This window comes from Phascolarctos cinereus, unplaced genomic scaffold (genome assembly GCF_003287225.1).
Source record: "Phascolarctos cinereus isolate Bilbo 61053 unplaced genomic scaffold, phaCin_HiC Scaffold_4;HRSCAF=312, whole genome shotgun sequence".
Classification (NCBI taxonomy): Eukaryota; Metazoa; Chordata; class Mammalia; order Diprotodontia; family Phascolarctidae; genus Phascolarctos; species Phascolarctos cinereus.
In genome coordinates, this window is record NW_027555847.1 from 675,889,703 (window position 1) to 675,908,452 (window position 18,750).

Sequence of the window (18,750 nt, forward strand, 5' to 3'; positions counted from 1 at the left end):
TAATGTAAACAGTATTTTGTGGTAGTATTTGTATATCCTGAGTGGGTCTTGGTAGCCAAATGCTTTATGTATTTTAAGTTATTTTGAATATATAGACTTTCTCTTCCTGCTGTTTCCTTATGGTTTTGTTGGTACTGTATAGAAATATTTTTTTGTTTGATTTATTTTGTATCCTGCTTTTCTTTTCTTTGATAATTGTCTGGCGTTTTCCAAGCAAACCATCAATAAGTAAGGATAATTTTGTCTCAGGTATTTTTTAGAGGTAATCTAGTCCCCTTTATTTTATTTTTATTACTTTTAAATTTGATTTTATTTTCCCTTTCAGAGGCTCTCCCTTCCCCACCCATTGAGAAGGCAAGGGAAACAAAACTAGAAATTTTATATATAAATGTGTGTAGTCATGGCAAAACAAATTTTTGCATTAGCCACATTTCTCCTCACCCCTCAAAAAAAGGAAAAAGAGAAGAAAATTTGCTCCAATCTTTTCAGATGTTTCTACGTTTAATTTCAGTTTTATTACTATGTCTAGCATTTCTAGAACAAAAGAATAGTGGGGGGGATGGGGAGGCATCTTGTTTTCATTGATAAGCATCTATTAAGCATTTACTATGTGCCACATACTGGGGATACAACAACAAAAACAAGATTCCACACCTTTTTAAAAGTTAATTTATTTATTTTTAATTTTCAACATTCAGTTTCACAAGATTTTGAGTTCCAAATTTTCACCCCGTCTCATCCCTCCCCCCACCCCAAGATGGCATGCATTCTGAATACCCCTTCTCCTAGTCTGCCCTCCCTTCTATCTCTCCCCCCCCTTCTCTTATCACCTTCCCCTTCCACTTTCCTGTAGGGCTGGATAGATTTCTGTGTCCCATTTCCTGTATTTCTTATTTCCCAGTTGTATATGAAAACATTTTTTTTTAAAACATGTGTTTTTAAAACTTTGGGTTCCAAATTTTCTTCCTTCCTCCCTTCCTACTCACCCTCCTTGAAAAGGCAAGCAATTCAATGTAGGTTATACATGTAAGATTCCACACCTTTAAGGAGCTTGTGTTCTACTAGGGGAAAACAACCTGCACACTTCTAAGTACACAGTGTGTACTTTGTAATTTGGGAATTTGGGCACCAGCTTTTACAAACTCTTTTACATGAAAAGCTTCCAATTGTTTCTCCATTGCAAATAGTGCTAGCTCTTGGTTTTTGATATTTGCTTATGGTCATATTAAAGAAGGGCTCTTTTATACCTAGGCTTCTTTTTAATGGGAAGGCTTGGGAGCTAGATTGGGAGCCCTTTGAGGACAGAGGGACTGTCTTATGCCTCTTTTTGTACCTCTTCCCCTCCGGTGCTTACCACAGGACCTGGCATATAGTAGGCACTTAATTAAATGTTTTTTGTTTAATTGATTGGAAGGGGTAACGGATTTTGTGGAAGGCTCTCCTTCATCTTTTGATTTATCATGTTTTTTGTTGTTTATATAATTAATTATGAGAGTAGTTTTCCTAATGTTGAACCATACATGAATTCCCAATAGAAATCCAACTTGGCTAATGAATAATTTGGGGGAATGTATTGCTCTCATTTTGTTGATATCTATAACAGCTTTTTTCTCCCCCCCCCAAACCCACCCCTCTTTCAAATTTTCCTTTTTCCATTGAAGGTGCCACTATTCTTCTGGTTTCCCAGGTTTGTAACCTCCATGTCCTTGACTCTCCACTCTCCCTCACCCCATACATCTGGTCATTTACTAAATCTTGCCGTTTCGGCCTTCCTGTCTTACACATCAGACTCCCTTCTCTGTACTCACACAGCTCCCATTTTAGGCCTTCATCCCCATCCCAGTGGCTTCCTGATTATTCTCCCTGCCTCAGATCTCATCTTTTTGTGCATCCTCCACATAGCTGCTAAAATGATTTTCCTCAAGTGTAATTGATCTTGTAATTTCCCTGCTCAGTGAACCACAGTGGTTCCTTATCACTTCTAGGATAAAATGTCAACTCCTCTGTATGCTGCACGCAATCTGATTCCAGCCTGTCTTTCTAGGCTCCTCATGAAGTCCAGCCAAGCTGGCTTCTCTCTTCCTTTTCTCAGGGCACTGCATTTTCACACTTTGTTGTGTCTTTGCATTGGCTGTCCCCCGTGGCTAGAGTGAAATTCCTTCTCACTTCCACTGCATAGACTCCCTTTCTTCCTTTAAAATGCAGTTCACACATTGCCTTCAACAAGAAGCCTTTCCTGATCCTCCCAATTGATAACTTCTGTTGTTGTTGAGTTTCCTATTTATTTGTACCTATACTTTGTCTGGGCAGATCACCAAATGGCTGCAGAATTGGATCAAGGAGGTTCTAATAGTCCTAGTTTTGACTCACCAGCTGCGAATTCCCTGTCTATTGCTGTCCTTAATTGTCTTTCCTGTGTTTCTGTATAAGGGATTTGAACTACTTTTCCTCAACTAGCTTGGTTCATTTTCACTTTTGCATATCACATTATCCTAATCTCTTACTTTCCTTTCTCAGCATGACCAAAGAAATAGTTTCATGTGTATGTGTGTGTGTGTGTGTGTGTGTGTGTGTGTGTGTTTTAATGGAATTTTTTGCTACGATGAAAATAAGGTTAACGGTGTTAACTTTTAAGTTCCAGAGTTGTGGCACCCTGTCTGTCTTGGTAATCTCCATCTTTGTCTCTTTTTCTCTCCCTTTGTACTTTCCATCCCCCCCTCCCCTCGCAAAGAGAAAAAGACATTGAAAGGTTATATTGGTAGAGGATAGCCTTTCAATAATTTTCATTCTTAAAGGTGGTAAACTGGTAAGTTAGATTTTCCCTAGCTTCCATAATAATCTTCTTACTGTTTGGTTGTACTTGTGCTCACTGCCTCTCTAGTTGGCTAAGCAAAGTCTCTGCTAGATAACTCATGGGCTGGTCACTGCCTTCTCTACCTGGAGATTATAGCCATGCCTCTGGGAGTCCCATTCAGGATGAGTGAATGGGTACGAAAGTTCATGATTCCAGATCAAACTGCAGATACCTCGGTAAGAAAAGACTGTCATAGTATTGCAGAGTACTTGCACTGCCCTTTTAAATGTCTTGTCAGTTATGACAGTGCACCCTCCAAGAGAAGTTCTTTGTGATGAGTAAGGCTGAAGCTATCAGCTCCATATTTTCCTGTACTCATGGTGCCCCGAGACACAGAAAATGCAAGAGAAAACATTAGCCACAGTGAAAGGGAAGCTGACTTAGTTGTGGGTGGGTTATGTTTTTCCCTTTAGTGAAAGATTTTGTAGTACCTGCAAAAATTATGTGAACTACAGATGTCCATCTTAAATGCCATAATAAACAACATATAAGGAAGGATATGAAGAAAAATAATAATGCCTTGGCTCCATGACCATATTGACAGTATGAGAGCCACTTAATTATGGCCTTGAATTTTCCATAAACACCTTTTCAAATTCAAATTGCTCATATTAGTTGGTGATCTTTTTGTGGTTTAGTTTTTTCCTGTATGTTAGCATTGAAAAGGCTAAAGGTTGAACATAATATAATGGAATAAGCAATGGGCTTTGGCATCAGGAGACATGGGTTTAGTGCATATGATGAGTACTCTGGTAGTAGTTATGAAACTGTGGAGTCACTTCTGAGAGTCAGTTTTCTTATTTGTAAAATGGGAATAATACTTGTTTGACCTACGTCTTGTGATTGTCTTGAAGAAAATATTTTGCAAATCTTAAAGCACTAGAAGAATGTGAAATTGTTAGTTATTACTGGAAAAACTGACCATTTCAGCACAGTTGTTAGTAGTCTGAAGGTATTATGGAGTCTAGCAAAGATTACAATGTCGATAAACTAAAAAAAAAATTAAGAAATACTAGTTATGTGTGGTTGGTCATGTGTGCATTTGGTACATTTTGAAAGAAAACTTGCGGAACTGCAGACTGTGGAAAGGAGGGTGGTACTTTCTCATTTCTTTTCTGGGACCAAGATTGGTCACTCAGCATCCAGCTTTATTTACTGTGGCTAATGTTTGTTTGTTTTTTGGGTAGTCCTTTTGTATATTGTTCTTAGATATCAGCTGGTTCACCCAGGAATACCGGAAAGGAAGGGAGAGGAGGGTGTAATCAGTGCTGGGTTATAGAAAGAACTGAGGAATAGAGAGAATAGAAATCTTGATGAAAACAAAGAACTGGGTTAGAGGTCAAAGTGGGGCAGGGGATGGAATGATAAAAAGATTATGATAAAAGAAAGTAATTTTGGAATTCATGACCATGGACATGGAGACACTTGTGGGTGATGGAAAGTGGAGTAGGTTATGGACTTGGAACAGATTGAGAAACTGGGACATTCATAGGTTTCAGGGGATATGTATAAGTGTTGCGGTACTCTGATATGAGTGTGAAGATTGGGATGGAAAGGAAGGTTGTAAGCCAGGCACTGAATTCCTTGAGGAAAGAAGAGTGTTCTGGGGGTGGAGGGGAGGGTGGTCTATAGAAAATAGCCACTAGGATTTGGATTGGCTCATAAATTTGGATAATGTGAACCTCAGAGGAGAAGAGGTGTTTAGTTAAGGTGGTAGAAGAAGAATTTGGAACTGGTGGTTGGGAGTGAGAAGTATTACGACTCTCCCCCTCACAAACAATAAGTTGGGAGGTATCAGCAAAAGTGTAGCCACTACTAGAGAGAGGATTGAGAAGATCTTTGTCTTTGGGAGGGAACCGTGTTTCAGTAAGGGCCAGGATATGGAAGGTTTGAGAAAGAAAGATATTGAATGTGAAAAGAAGCTTATTAATTACGGAGCAGGAATTCCAAAGGGCACATTGGGAGGAAAGGGTGGTGGACTTGAGGTGGGTGGGTGTGAGGGAGCACAAGTCAAGGGTAAGAAATGGGGCTCTTGTATATTAGTAGCTAGGAGCTTTACTTCAGTGAGCTTGTTACTATGTCGTAGGATCTATACATTATCCTGAAAGAATTGGTAAATGTGATTGCTGAGCCAGTGTTGGTGATCTTTGGAAAATTGTGGAGAGCAGGAAAAATGCCAGAAGACTAAAGAAGGGCAGATGTCCCAGCTTTCACTGAAGGAAAGAGGGCAGGCAGACCTTCCAAACTCTGAGGTAGTGAGCTTGATGTCAGATTCTAGCAAAATGTTAGAATACATTATTGAGATGGTTTATGAGCATTTGTCTTTTTTTTTGGATTAAAAGAAAAGCTCATCTTTTTAAAAATCAACATTCCATTGATGAATGGCTATAAGTCATAGAATATTACAGTTTTTGAAGAATCAAAGTTGAGGATCACCCAGTGGGCATTGTCAGGCTTGAGTAATCACATAACAAACAAGGAATCATTGTCAAAGTTTTAATAAAATATGTTATGAAAGAAATGTATGGTCAGAAAAATGAAAAGAGCAAAGGATAGTTGAGAACCCATGTGCTTCATTGATATCCTGGTGATGTCAAGAGAATGCAGTGAAGACTCCTGGGTTGTCCCAGGTGGGTGTCTCTCCCTCCCTAGCCATGGCAAATTTAGGAGAAGACATAGACAAGAGTAGAATAGGATGGACAAGCATGGTTGAGTATTATCTGCATAATTAGAGGGAATGCTCACAGTGATAGGATCACAAATCAATTGAATTATTGTGAACACTTAAAAAAAGAAGTAGTGAGAGCCAATGTAACTTTGTCAGCAAAAACAGTAATGCTAATAACAGCAGTTAACATTTGTATAAGGCTCACATAGTGCTTTACATATGTTATTTCATTTGTTCCTCACAACAAACCTATAAGGCGGGTGCCATTATAGTCTCTGCTTTATAGATAAGGAAACCAAAGGTGACAGATGGGAAGTGACTTGTCCAGGGTCATACATACAGTACGTATAGCTAGTAAGAAAGATTTGAATTCAGATCCTCCTGATTCGAAGTCCAATATATCTGCTATACTATACTGCCTCTAAGAACAGGTCATGTCAGACAAATCTCATTTGTTTTACTTTGGACTGGTAGAATAGGCGAGTGTCATTGCGTATACCTATATTTCAGCAAGCCATTTGACAAAATCTGTCATGTTATCTTTGTGGTCGGTATGTGGGCTACTTAAGTGTATTCAGGACTGGTTGAATGACTGAACCCAAAGAAGAATCATTAATGGAGTGACATCAGTTTGGAGGATAAAGGTCTGTAGTGGAGTGCCTCAGGGATCTGATCTTGGCCCTATGTTCACCATTTTTCTTCAGTGAATTGGATAAAGGCAGAGATGTATATGAGGCAGTTTGGTATAGGAAAAAACACTGGTTCTGGAATGAGAGGCCTTGGGTTCATGTATGTTAGCTGTGTGAGCTTGGTCAGGTCAGGCTCCCTGAGTTGGTTTTCTCAGCTGTGCAGTGAGGAGGTCTGATTAGATGACTGCTAAGGTCTCTTCTAATTGTAGATCTAGAGTTCTCTGCTCTTGTGATAATGATTATCACATTTGTAGATGACGTGAAGCTGCGAAACAGAGCTGGCACATTGGTGGACAACCTGGGTCGCAGACAGTCTCAGTAAGCTATATTGGCTGGCTAAATCTACTATGATGAGATTTAATAAAGATAAATTTGAAGTCTTGATCTTGAGCTAAAGGAATCAGCAATACAAATATAGTATGAGTGATATATGGCTTAAACAAGTAGCTGTTACAGAAAGAGTTTAGAGGGTATCGATTACACGTCTGTGATGTGACAGACCAACCCCAAAAGCTACCATGATGTGAGACAAGGGTCAGACCACGTACAGAATGTGTTTGGTGCTGGGCAGTACTGAGCTGGAGAATGTCCTGAGAAGGATGGTTGGCACTGTGAGGTAATTAGAGACTATGCTGAATGAGGATCTTTGAAGGCACTAGAGGTATTGAGTCCAGAGACTAGAAAGTGATAGCAGTTTCAATATGTAAGAGGCTATCATGTGAAAGATAGCTTAGACTTGCTGAGCTTGGCCCCAGATGGCAGAACTGGAAAAACCGAGTAGAAGTTACAGAGAAGTTTGATGTTTAAAAAAAAAAAAGTTTCACAATAATTAGCAGTGCCAAAGTGCAGTGGGCTGCCTCTGGATGGTGTGGTTTTTCTGTCTCTAGAGGTCTTCAAACAGAGGCTTGATGACCATTTGTTGGGGTTGTTGGAGAGAGAATTTCACTTCAGGTAAAGATTGCCATAGGTGGCCTCTGGGTTCCCTTCGTATTCTTTGATTCTGTGGCTTGCCCCAAGTTATAAAAATAATAACCAGTTGAACTGTCACTTAGAATTCATCCTGACCACCAGTCTAAGGCTCTGTTATAGCATTCTGAGTCAGAAAGCCTTGGAATGAGTCCCCAGTTCTGTCCCTTGCTTGACATTTGACTTTGAGTAATACAGTCGAACACAAAAGTGCTTAACCTGGGGTATGTGAATTTGTTTACATATATATGCATGTATATGTATGTGTGTATATATATATATATATATATATATATATATATATATACACACACACACACACACACATATATATATATTTCAGCATTGTTGGTTTCTTTTGTAATTTTATGTATTTTATTTTATATATTTAAAGTCATTCTGAGAAAGGCTCCATGGTACAAAAAAGGTTAAGAACTCTTGCTTTTGCAGGAGAAATCAAGCACTTAAGCTGAAGCCTCATGACACCCATTACCGAGCCTCAGTTTCTTCAAAATCTGTAAAATGATCATGCTTACCTTTGTTCTTCCTGTGCCACAGATTGTTTTGCTTTGTTTTTAGTAACTCAAATGAGATCATGGATATAAAAGGGCTTTGTAAGTTGTACAGATTTGGAAGATTAATATTTTTATTAATTTTGTTGTTCTAAGTAGTTTCTTATGTTACATGACCTGTCCCATTATCTTTAATCCTGTTTACTTCTTTAATGCCAGTGATATTCATAGCTGCTTTTTTTTTAAAAAGAGAACTCTGTAGTTTCTTGTCATCAGATGTGGTTGTTCTGTGCACTTCACAAAGATGGTTAGACTCTTGATTTCAGTCACACGTAACAGTTTGAACTATATAAGCTAGGATTCTGAAATTCTTCTCTCTGACCCCTGCCCATTTATCTTTCTTCTGTCTCACTCCTCTTAAAAACCTATTCTTTGTCCTTACCTTTGACTTGCTTTCCTAGTCCATCCCCTACTCTGGCCTCATTTTCCTCTCTCTGGAATCTTAACCCTACATTTAATTATATTACACACTTTATTATAATGTCCTCTTCTCTCAAATCCTGTTGTTCGTGCCTTGCCAAATTCCAGCTCTTCTTTATCTCCTCCATCCACCTTATTTATTTCTACCTCTATACTGTTTAGTGCCACGAGAGGAAGTCACTCAACTCAGCTGAGTGGGTACAATGCACATTTGTGTTATAGAACATCAGCTGAACTGTCATTGCTGTGCAGCATTCCTATTCACTTTCCAGTGCAGTTTTCACAGCAGCTGTTCAGAATGTTATCTTTTCTTTTTAGACAGCCATGCAACCTTTTCCCTGTGCCCTCTCATCAGGGCACATCATCTCGTACTCTGTGGAGAAATTAGACACCATCTGTCGTGATCCCCCCTTTCTTTCTCTCTACCTCTCCACTTCAGAACTGCTCTTTGTCATCTCCCAGTCCCTTTGCTTCATTCTTTGATAAAGGGATGGCTTTTCTGTTTGCCCAGTTCATCCCCTCTAATTATGCCCTTGATCCCATCCCCTTCCATTGCTTCTGAAATTTTGTTCAGATTAACCATTCCATCTTCCTCTCTAATCTTCACTTTCTCCTTATCCACTGGCTGGTTCTGTGCTACTATAAATGTAGGGTCTCTAGACAATTTTCATTTGGCCCTGCTGATCCCCTCAAGCTGTTGTTCTAGATCTCTACTTTTCATAGTTAAACTGCTAGAAAACATCATTTGCACTAATTGCCTTCACTTCTTCACCTCTCATTCACATCTCAGCCTCTTAAGGAGCCTCCATTTATGGAAGGTTCCAGGCCCACCTGCCTTCATCCTCTTCTTGGCCCTAGATTCAAAACCATGCCTCCTCCATTTCTGTCTCATCCTGGAACTTCCCTCAGAACCTGGGGCCTCCCTTGTCCAGAAGCAACCTACTATCCCTGTGACTTTCTTACCTTGGAATATCGCTTCGGAGGGCCTGTGCCCCCCCTCCCATTGGTGAGTTTCTCTTGGAGCCTCCATTTTTTTATTCTCTTTTTTTAATTCCTTTTGTGTGTCTTCCACCATTAGAATGTAAGTTCCTTGAGGGCAGGTACTGACTTTTCTTTTTGCTTGTATTTGTATCCCAGTGTTTTTAGCACAGTGCATGGTACATAGTAAATAAGCACTTAATAAATTCGTCCGCCCCCCCCTTCATCTATTCGTTTGTTCCTTCATTTCTCCTTTCCTCTCCTTCTGTTCTTTTCCTCCCTCCCTGAAACTGCTCTTTTGAAAGTTATCAGCAGTTTATTTCTCCTTTCCTCTCCTTCTGTTCTTTTCCTCCCTCCCTGAAACTGCTCTTTTGAAAGTTATCAGCAGTTTTAGTTGCTAAAGCAGTTTTTTTTCTCATTATTAACCTCTATAGTTGTTGTCATTGTCAACCACTGATGATTGCTCTAGTGTCCCCAGATTGTGTAACCCTGTTTTCTCCTGATCTTCCTCCTGTTGGTCTAACCAGTTCTCCATCTTCTCCATAGAATGTTCCCTAAATGTGGGTGTTACCCTAGATATCAGTTCCTGGACCTCTTTTCTTTATTTACCCATTATCTTCTCTATTCAGATGACTTTGAAATCTATGTACTTGGCCCTCATCCCTCTCCTAAGCTCCAGACTGAAATCATCAACTCACTGTAGGACATTTCTATATCTCAAACTTGACATGTCTAAAGTGGACTGCAGCTTTCAACTTAAACTTTTCTTGGCCCTCCCAGCTGCTAATGCCTTCCACTTTAAGTTAACTCTCTGTGTATCTTGTTTATAGCTCTGTCTCCTATTAGAGTATAAACTTAATGAGGCCTAGGACTGTTTTTGCTTCCTTTTTTATCCCTAGCACTTAATACAGTGCTTGGCACGTAGTAAGTACTTTATAAAGGCTTGTTGATTGATTAAACCTTTCCCTCCTCCTCACTTAACTATTTCTGTGAGGACAACACTATAAACTGAATTTATTAAGTGCTTACTATATTCTAGGAGCTTGTTATACTCTGGTAAATAAAATACAAAAGTGAGAGAGTCTCTGCCCTCAAGGAGCTTACATTCTAACAGAGGAAGACACAGTTGCCTGAATCACCTTCCTGAAGCATAGGGTCTATGCAGGACAGTCCCCTGCTCAAGAAGCTTTAATGGCCACCTGTTGCCTCTAGAATAAAATCCAAACTCCTATGTTTGGCATTGGAAGTCCTTTATAATCTGACATAAATATATGTTTCCAGACTTAATACATAGAATTATGATCCAGCCATCATATATGATCTAGCTTATTTGTTTTTCCCATATGTGACATTTTGCATCTCATTTTTGCATAGCCTTTCCTCAATATCTGAATACTTTCCCTTCTTTCTCCTACCTCTTGGAACCTCTGGTTTCTTTCATGCCACCTTCCTTCTCGTGCCTTCCAGTTGGTAGTGATCTGCCTTTACTATATAACTTGTCTTTTATCTTTGTGTATGTTTTAACATCTACCTCCAGCAAAAATGTAATCTCTTTGAGGGGAGGTACAGTACTCCTTGAGGAGTAGGCCTTGTTACATAATAGGTACTTTAGTATTTGTTTTTCAGTTAAAACAGTTCTTATTTCACTGGACCTATGATGTTTTGTCTTTCAGATTTCTTTATTCTGATGAAGTTCAGATTGGGCCAGAGACTGTTATGACCACACTCTATACAGCTAAAAAGTATGCTGTTCCTGCTCTTGAGGCACACTGTGTGGAATTTCTAAAGAAAAATCTCCGAGCTGATAATGCTTTCATGCTTCTGACACAGGTATGTTTGGATTCATACTTTATTTTGAGCCAAGTGAAAGCTTCATTACGTGTCCATTTGCAGTTTGTTAACTGCCAACAGTTGTAAGCATTCTTACTTGTCAAAATAGGAAGTTTACATTTGTTTAGGAGGAGGGAAGAAGAATGTAAATAGTTTTCAGGTGATGTCATTGAAAAAACCACTAGATGGCTGAAATGATCTAAAATTTAAAATTATACTCTTCTTCATAAGGAGCTCTTTAGGAGAGGTCCTGATTACATAGTAGGAGGAATTAAATTCTAGTTCACTAGCTAGAAACATTGATCACATTTTTAATCTAAATGGTCCATTGTCTAATGCATTCTCAGGCATCAAAAGGGCCCAATTCTAGGTTGCTAGTTCCATGGTATACGACACCTGGGCTCTCCTCAAAAATTTTTCTTATATCAGCATACTTCTGAAAATATTCTTTTACTAGGGGGTTATACAAGGAGAATTGCTTGGAGACAGTGTCCTACAATATGTAAACCCTTCGCTGAAATATTAGGATCCAACTTAAATGTCATATAAGAGAGGCGATAACATAGAACAAATAGACGTTTCAGTTTAAAACATCTTTACGTTCCAGGAACAGTAGCTGTTTCTTAGAGGATTGGATGATCCTTTTAACTTTTGTTGACAGAAAACAAAATACCAGCTCTATAGGACCAGAAGGTCCACTGGAAATCTTTAGCATAAAACACACCACGTGGAGTGTAAGTAAGGTGTACAACAGAGAATAAATGAGGTGCATCTATTTATGATGTATTCACTACATGTGTGAGAACTGTTGGAATGTGTATACTTTATAAAGCGCCCAATTATCCTACAGCTTGGTTTTGTTATTGTTTCTGCTTAATCTGATGTGGAAACGCTAAGAATAAAAGTTAAATGAAAATAATTAGCTCACCCCACAGAATCTCAGAGCTGGGTTATATAATAATAACCCGTGGATTATTATCCTCTTCCAGCTCTAGTTCTCTACTTTCTTCAGTTCGTGTCTTCCTTCTCCTTTCCCACTGCCCTTCCCTCACCTTCCCTTCCTCCAGTTCTCGTCTCTTCACCATTGTCTCACCCCTCATTTTATAGACAAGGTTCAGAGACAGAGTTGGGACTGGAATCCAGGTCTCACTGCTCTTAGTTCATTGCTCTTCCTGTTTTATCTCACCACTTTGCTGTATGAAAGGACAAGGCCTCAGATGTTCATGATTACTTGGTCTCAGAATTATGTGTTCAGAGAAAGTTCTTTAAGTTCCTTTCAGAGTATTATATTTCAGGGAATTAAATCTGAAATATTGCATTAAAACCTGCTCATTTCTTTTAATATCTTGTAGCACTTGACTAATCAGAAATGTAAGTAGCTGCCCCAAACTGATTTCCAAGGAGCAGACCTTCAGATCACTCTGTCTCTGGCTTCTTTTTGGTCTTGGGACCTTGGAACAAAGGCAAATCGGTTTACACTTGATGTGGTAGGCAATAGAGCATAGATATTTGAGCTAGGGTAGTATCATAATAAAAGAAATGGTTTTAAAATTTTTTATTGATATCTTTTATTTTTTACATCACCAGAATTTCTCCCAATATCCCTCTCCCTCCGCCCTCTCAGATAGCCATACTGTATAATAAATAATATTTTTAAAAAGCAAGAGAAGAAAAAAAATCAGCAAAACTGATCAGTACATCAAAAAAGACTGAAAACAAATGCAATATAGCACACCCATGGATCTCTTACCTCTCCAAAGCAGTGGGGTAGGAATGTCTTCTCATATTTTTTCTTTGGAGCCACACTTGTTCTTTGTAATTTTGCAACATTAATTTGTGATTATTTTGTGGTCTTTCCATTTACATTGTTGTAGCCTTGTGTATATTGTTTTCTTGGCTTTGCTTAATTCACCCTGCATCAAATCATGTAAAATATTTCTGTCTTTCCCTGTATTCATAATAATTGTAGTTTTTATGACAGAGGTATCGTACTCACAGTCTGAACTAGATTAAATTGGGAAATGCTTAACAAAACATAGATGATGTTAATTTGTTATTTTCTAAGTCAAAATATAGCTAGCGGGGATCTGTTTCTGTTTGAGTCTGACGCGGCTGCCTTACAGCATAGTAATATTCCATTACCTCACGTACCACAATCTGTTTAGCCGTTCCCCAATAAATGGGTCTCTCCTTTGTTTACAATCCTTTCCTATCACAAAAAGTGCTGACATAAATATCTTGGTATTGGAAACTTTCCTCTTTGGGGTTTTTTTTTTAATGTTTATTTTTATCCTGGCTGCAGGAAGTCATGCACTTCAATGCAATGTCAATGGAGCTGTGAATTGGGCTGGCCTTTCTACAAAGCAATTTGGAATTGTGCCTAAAAGGCACTGAACTGATCCCTCAAAAAGAGCAGTGACAGAGGAAAATGCTCCTTATATACGAAAGTATTTACAGTAGCTCTTTTGTAGTGGCAAAGAGCGGGAAAGTAAGGGGTGCCTGCTGATTGGGGTATGGCTGAACAGGTTATTGCGTATGAGTTAGAATACCATTGTGTCCTGAGAAATTGAAACCTGAGTGAGCAGAAACAGGAGGAAAACATATACAGGAAGAATAACACTGTGACTAGAAACAACTTTGAAGAACTTGAGAACTCTAATCAGTGCAGTGACCGCCATGCTTCCAGAGAATAGAAGATGCATCATCCTACCCACTTCCTCCCTGACAGATGATAGGCTTAGAATGCGGAATGAGATATGTTTTTGGATAGAGCCAGTGCAGAAATTTGTTTTGTTTCAAGGGTTTTGTTTTTCTTTCTTTTTTTAATTTTTCTCCAGTGTAGATAGGTAGGTGGGAGAGAGAGAAAATAGGTTTTTGTTAATTGAAAAAAATAAAATTCAATTTTAAAAACTCCTGCTTTATCCCTAATCGTATAGGCCTCTAGAGATTAAAAGAACACACAAATATACAGGAGACCAATGAAGAGGAGTATAAATATGTTGCATTTCTACATTGCCAGATGGATTGTGTTTTGGGGCAGCTTAAGCTTTCAGGTGGTATCTACAGTTATGCTTACTGTAATATATAGGAAACTTATACTGGCTTACTCTGGAGGACCCAGTTAGAGAGCAAAAGGTAAATGTTTACTTCCTGGTCATGTGACCAACACTGATTTTCATGACCCCTTAAACCTTTCCAAAACAAAAATTATGCATCACAGATAAAGCAACTGCTGTCTCCATAGTCTGGGACACCTAGAACTCAAAGAAGGTTTAAAAACAAAAAGACCAAAAATCCATAAACTGATACCTATCCTGAGTGTATGCAGCACCGTCTTCTGTAGTGACCACCACACTCAGTAAGGCTGCACTAACTGATCGGATAACCTGACCCATGGGCTTCCAACAAAACCCAGTCCCACTCCCTGGTCTCTTCTCCCTGTTTCTAGTGCCATGGAGAACCGGTGTTCTGTGCTACAAAGATTTCTGTAGGACGGTGGAACAGAGGGAAAGAAATAGAGCTCACCCTCATATCCTGACTGATCTTTCTTCCTAGAGCCTCAGAGACTCAAACGCCAAATGGAAAAAATCACTCCTGCTTGTAGTTGGCAGCACTCTGCTGGGCCAGAGAGAGCTGAGGAACAGCAGGAATGGGACCGGGACACTGTGGGATATTCTGGGCACGTCACGGAGCCTGAGGAAAAGAGCTTAGCATCCAGCTGGGGCAGTTCTGTACTCCCAAAAATCACTTGGGGCAGAGACCTAGGTTGGTGAACAGTGAATTGCCCAGCATGGAAGGAGACTGAGGCGCTTTGAGATCCATCCCCCAGGTGAAACACCAACAGTGGGGAGGGAGTCAGAAAGTGAGCAGTGGGGGAAGAAGACTGAAATTATCAAAGATCTCAGGAAGAAGAAATCAAAGACCCTTAAAGATAAGCAGGTAAGTCAACAGGGAAAACAGAGTAGAAAGAAATATGGCCTTCAGATCTAATGAATAAGTTCAGGCATCTGTGATTATGTACTGCAGAACAAAAGAAAACAATTCAAAATTTCATGAAGAGGATCCTTTGGCATTTGAGAACATGAAAACACAAGAAGCTGGTTCAGAGTGGTTTAAAATAAAAGTGAAAATTATGAGAGCAGAATATTGGCCTGAAGAACAAAAATAATCGATAGACTAGAAAAACTTGAATCAGTTATGGCATGTCTCACTGAAGAAACAAAAGAAAGAACAACGGATTAGGAAAGGAAATATGCAGAAATGAAGGTCAGTCTAGAAGCAGAGAAGCGAAAAACAATAACATTAAAAGAAAACATGCTCTCTGTTGAAGGCAGACAGGCTGTGTGCAGACAACGTAAGCATGCTGGGCCTCCCAGAAGAACATCACTTCAAGTAGCCTGAACATCATAATGCAAGAAATGATGGAAGAAAACTGTCCAAGAACATGGAATACCCATTGAAAGGATTCGTAGGTTGCCTCCAGGAAAAACAAAGCAAAACTAAGGCCGCAAACTGCAAGGTACATGGTGGTTAAATTGAATAATTCAATTCAGAAACAGTAAGTTCTGAAAGTGATCCAGGAGATTCTGACTTTCGTATATAAAGGTAAGGAAATTCAAATAACACAAGACTATTTTGCACTCACCAGAAAATTCAAGAAAGAATTAAATAACATGTTTCAAAAAGCAGTGGAGCTTATGATACAGCTCAGGGTAACCCTAGCCTGCAAATCAGAGCTTAACCATAACTGAAAAAAGATGTACATTCAACAGTAAAGAGGCATTTGAAACATTCTTAGAAAGAAAATGAGACCCGAAGAGATTACTTGCATCTTGGAACACCCCAGACATCAGAAGTGGGGGAGCAGTGAACGAATGCAGCAGGAACAGCAACAGACTGTCATCAGAGAGACCAGCTAGAGACTTCTTTCTAAATGTGCACAAGGAGGCGAGGGTGATGAAGGGGATGTCAGGCAGAGATAACAGTGAAGGGATGGGCCAGGAGCTATGCAGAGAACCCGGAGGTGGATCAGCGGTTAAGGGTTTGCCGGGTACTGGTTGGAAAAAAAAAAGAGAGAGAGAGAGACAGACATCAGTGGAACAAACTGGACAAGGGAAAGTCAGAAACTATGGAACTCAGTAACCCAGTGAAAATCCATTTTGATAAAGTAGAAAACATAAATTACCTAGGGGGGAAAACATCCTTATTTGATAAAAACCATTGGAAATCTGGAAAACAGTCTGGCAGAAATTAGGCTTAGACCAAAACCTTATACCATATTCCACAGTACATTCCAAATGGATAAGTGACCTTAATATTAAAAATCGTACTTTAAAAAAATTAGAAGAGAAGCAAATCATATAACTTTGATTGCACAAAACTGAAAAGCTTCTCTACAGACAAAATAATTGTGCCTAAGATGATAAGGGAGGTGGTCAAATGGGGAAAAAAATTTGTATCAAATCTCTCTAGTAAGAGTTTGGTATCCAAGATAGATAAAAAATAAACACATTTGACTTATAACGATTCCCCAATAGATAAGTGATCAGAGGATATGAACAGTTCTCAAGAGAATTGCAAAGTATTCACAACCACATGAAAGAATGCCCTGAATCACTAATAGTAAGAAAAATGCAAATCAAGACAACCCTGAGGTTTCACCTCATACTCTGCAGATTGGTGAAGATGACAAGAAATGGTAGTAATCAGTGTTGGAAAGGTTGTGCAGCAGTAGATGCTAATACAGTACATTGTTGGTGAAGCTGTAAAATGATACAACCATTTTGGAAAGCGTTCTGGAAATAAGTGGCTAAAATGTCCAGAGACTCCATTACTAGGGCTATCCTTGTTTGTAAATATTTATGAATGGTTGGTTGGAAATGAATCTTTTTTCATTCTGAACCCAACAGACACTAAATAGAATGGGTATCTCCACATTTCAAAGCTTGCTTTGTTTAAAAAAAAATACACACACACACATACATGTATACATATATGTACACACATACATATACACATATGTATAAACATATGTTCAACCTGTAGTTTTCAAAGCTTGTTCTGCTTCTCTGTTTCTTTCTGGCCTTCTTTCTGTCCCTACATTTTAAAAAATGTTGCCTCAATGACTTTTTTTTTTGTCTCCCTTCCCCTCTTTGTCTCTCCCCTCCTTTTTCTACTTTCTTCATCTCCCCTGCTTTCACTGACTCCACATTGGGGGGAAAAAAAAGAAAAATAAAGCCTCTCCTCTCCTTCCCTTTACCCCAACCCTTATCCTCTTTTACTAATAACTGCGTTGGAAAAATAAAGCCATTGTAACAAACATGCATGGTTAGGTATGATTCCATTGACTATGTCTTATTCCGTACCTTTAGTCCATCACTTCTCTGTCAGTAGGTGGGCAGCATGCTTCATTATCAGTCCATTAAAATCATGGTTGGTCATTATATTGATGAGAGTTTTCAAGTCTTTTGAAGTTGTTTTTCTTCATGATGTCATTATAATGTCGTTATTGTATAAATTGTTCATTTGGTCCTACTTACTTCACCTTGCATCAGTTCACATAGGTCATTCTAAGTTATTTCTGAAACTTCCTGTTTCATCATTTCTTAGCGTACAATAATATTCCATTATTTGTATTCATATACCATACTTTGTTCAACCATTCCCCAATTGATAATACATTCCCTTAGTTTCCAGTTGTTTGCTTATACAAAAAAAGCTATTATAAATAATTTTGTACCTATGGGTTTTTCTTTCATTTCTTTGGGGTATAAGCCTAGTAGTGGTATAGCTGGGGCAAAAGGTATGCACAGTTCTCTATCCTTTTGGGCATGGTTCCAAGCTGTTTTCTAGAATGGCTGGAACAATCCACAGCAAAGAGGTTGCATTCAAATGAAGCTACAGCACATACAGGTCAGTCAGTGGCCGGGGAAGGGAGTTTTGGTCGAGGCCAGTTATAGGGATTGTGAGTGTAGCTGTAGGGCAGTAGACTTCTCTTTAAAAAATTATTGCTATCTTTTGTTTTTATATCACCTTCATTTCCAAATACATTCTTTGCCTGAGAATCATTGCTTGTAACAAAGAATTTTTAAAAGAGGAGAAATTTTAAAAAAAAATTGCAATGATTTTTATGGGCTGATGCAAAGTTAAGAGAGCAGAACAGTACAACAATTTATACGATAACAATACTATGAAGACAACTTTAAAAGACTTAGAAATTCTGATCAACACAGTGGAACCAGAGGACTCATGATGAAATATGCTGCTTATCTTCAAATAGAGAGGTGATGGGCATTTTTTTTTGACATGAGTAATATGGGGGGGGTCTCTTTTGTTTGGCTAAACATATATGTCATGGATTTTGTTTATTTTGGTTTCTCATTGGGGCAGAAAAAGAGATGGGAAGCTAATTTGGAACTGAAAAAATTTTAAAATGCTAAATAAAACAGCAAATCAACAAAACTAACAATCCATTAACTGCACCTACGGTATGTGTGGGGTTCCACCCCCATAGCTTTGCAGAGAAAGGAGAATAGATTTTCCATTTCACTCTTTTGGGGCCATGAATGATCATGTTACACAGCATTCAGTTTTGGGGTTTTTGTTATTTTCATTTTCATACATTAGTCATGTATATTGTTTTCCTTTTTTTTTTTTTGATTCTTTTTGCGTATAGATCTTCCTGTGCTTCTCTCTTTCTGTGTTTTTATTCTCTATATTCTTTATTTCTATATTTGTAATTAGTACATGAATGCAATAACATTCATGTTATAA

The 18,750-nt window shown here is 38.7% G+C and overlaps 1 protein-coding gene across 1 annotated transcript in view; it reads left to right on the forward strand.

Annotated features, from left to right (window-relative positions):
- BTBD2 (BTB domain containing 2) overlaps window positions 1-18,750 on the forward strand; it is a 64,688-nt gene that overhangs the window by 26,725 nt on the left and 19,213 nt on the right. The window contains 1 exon segment of the mRNA XM_078154114.1: window positions 10,821-10,977. Coding sequence (XP_078010240.1) covers window positions 10,821-10,977 — 157 coding nt within the window.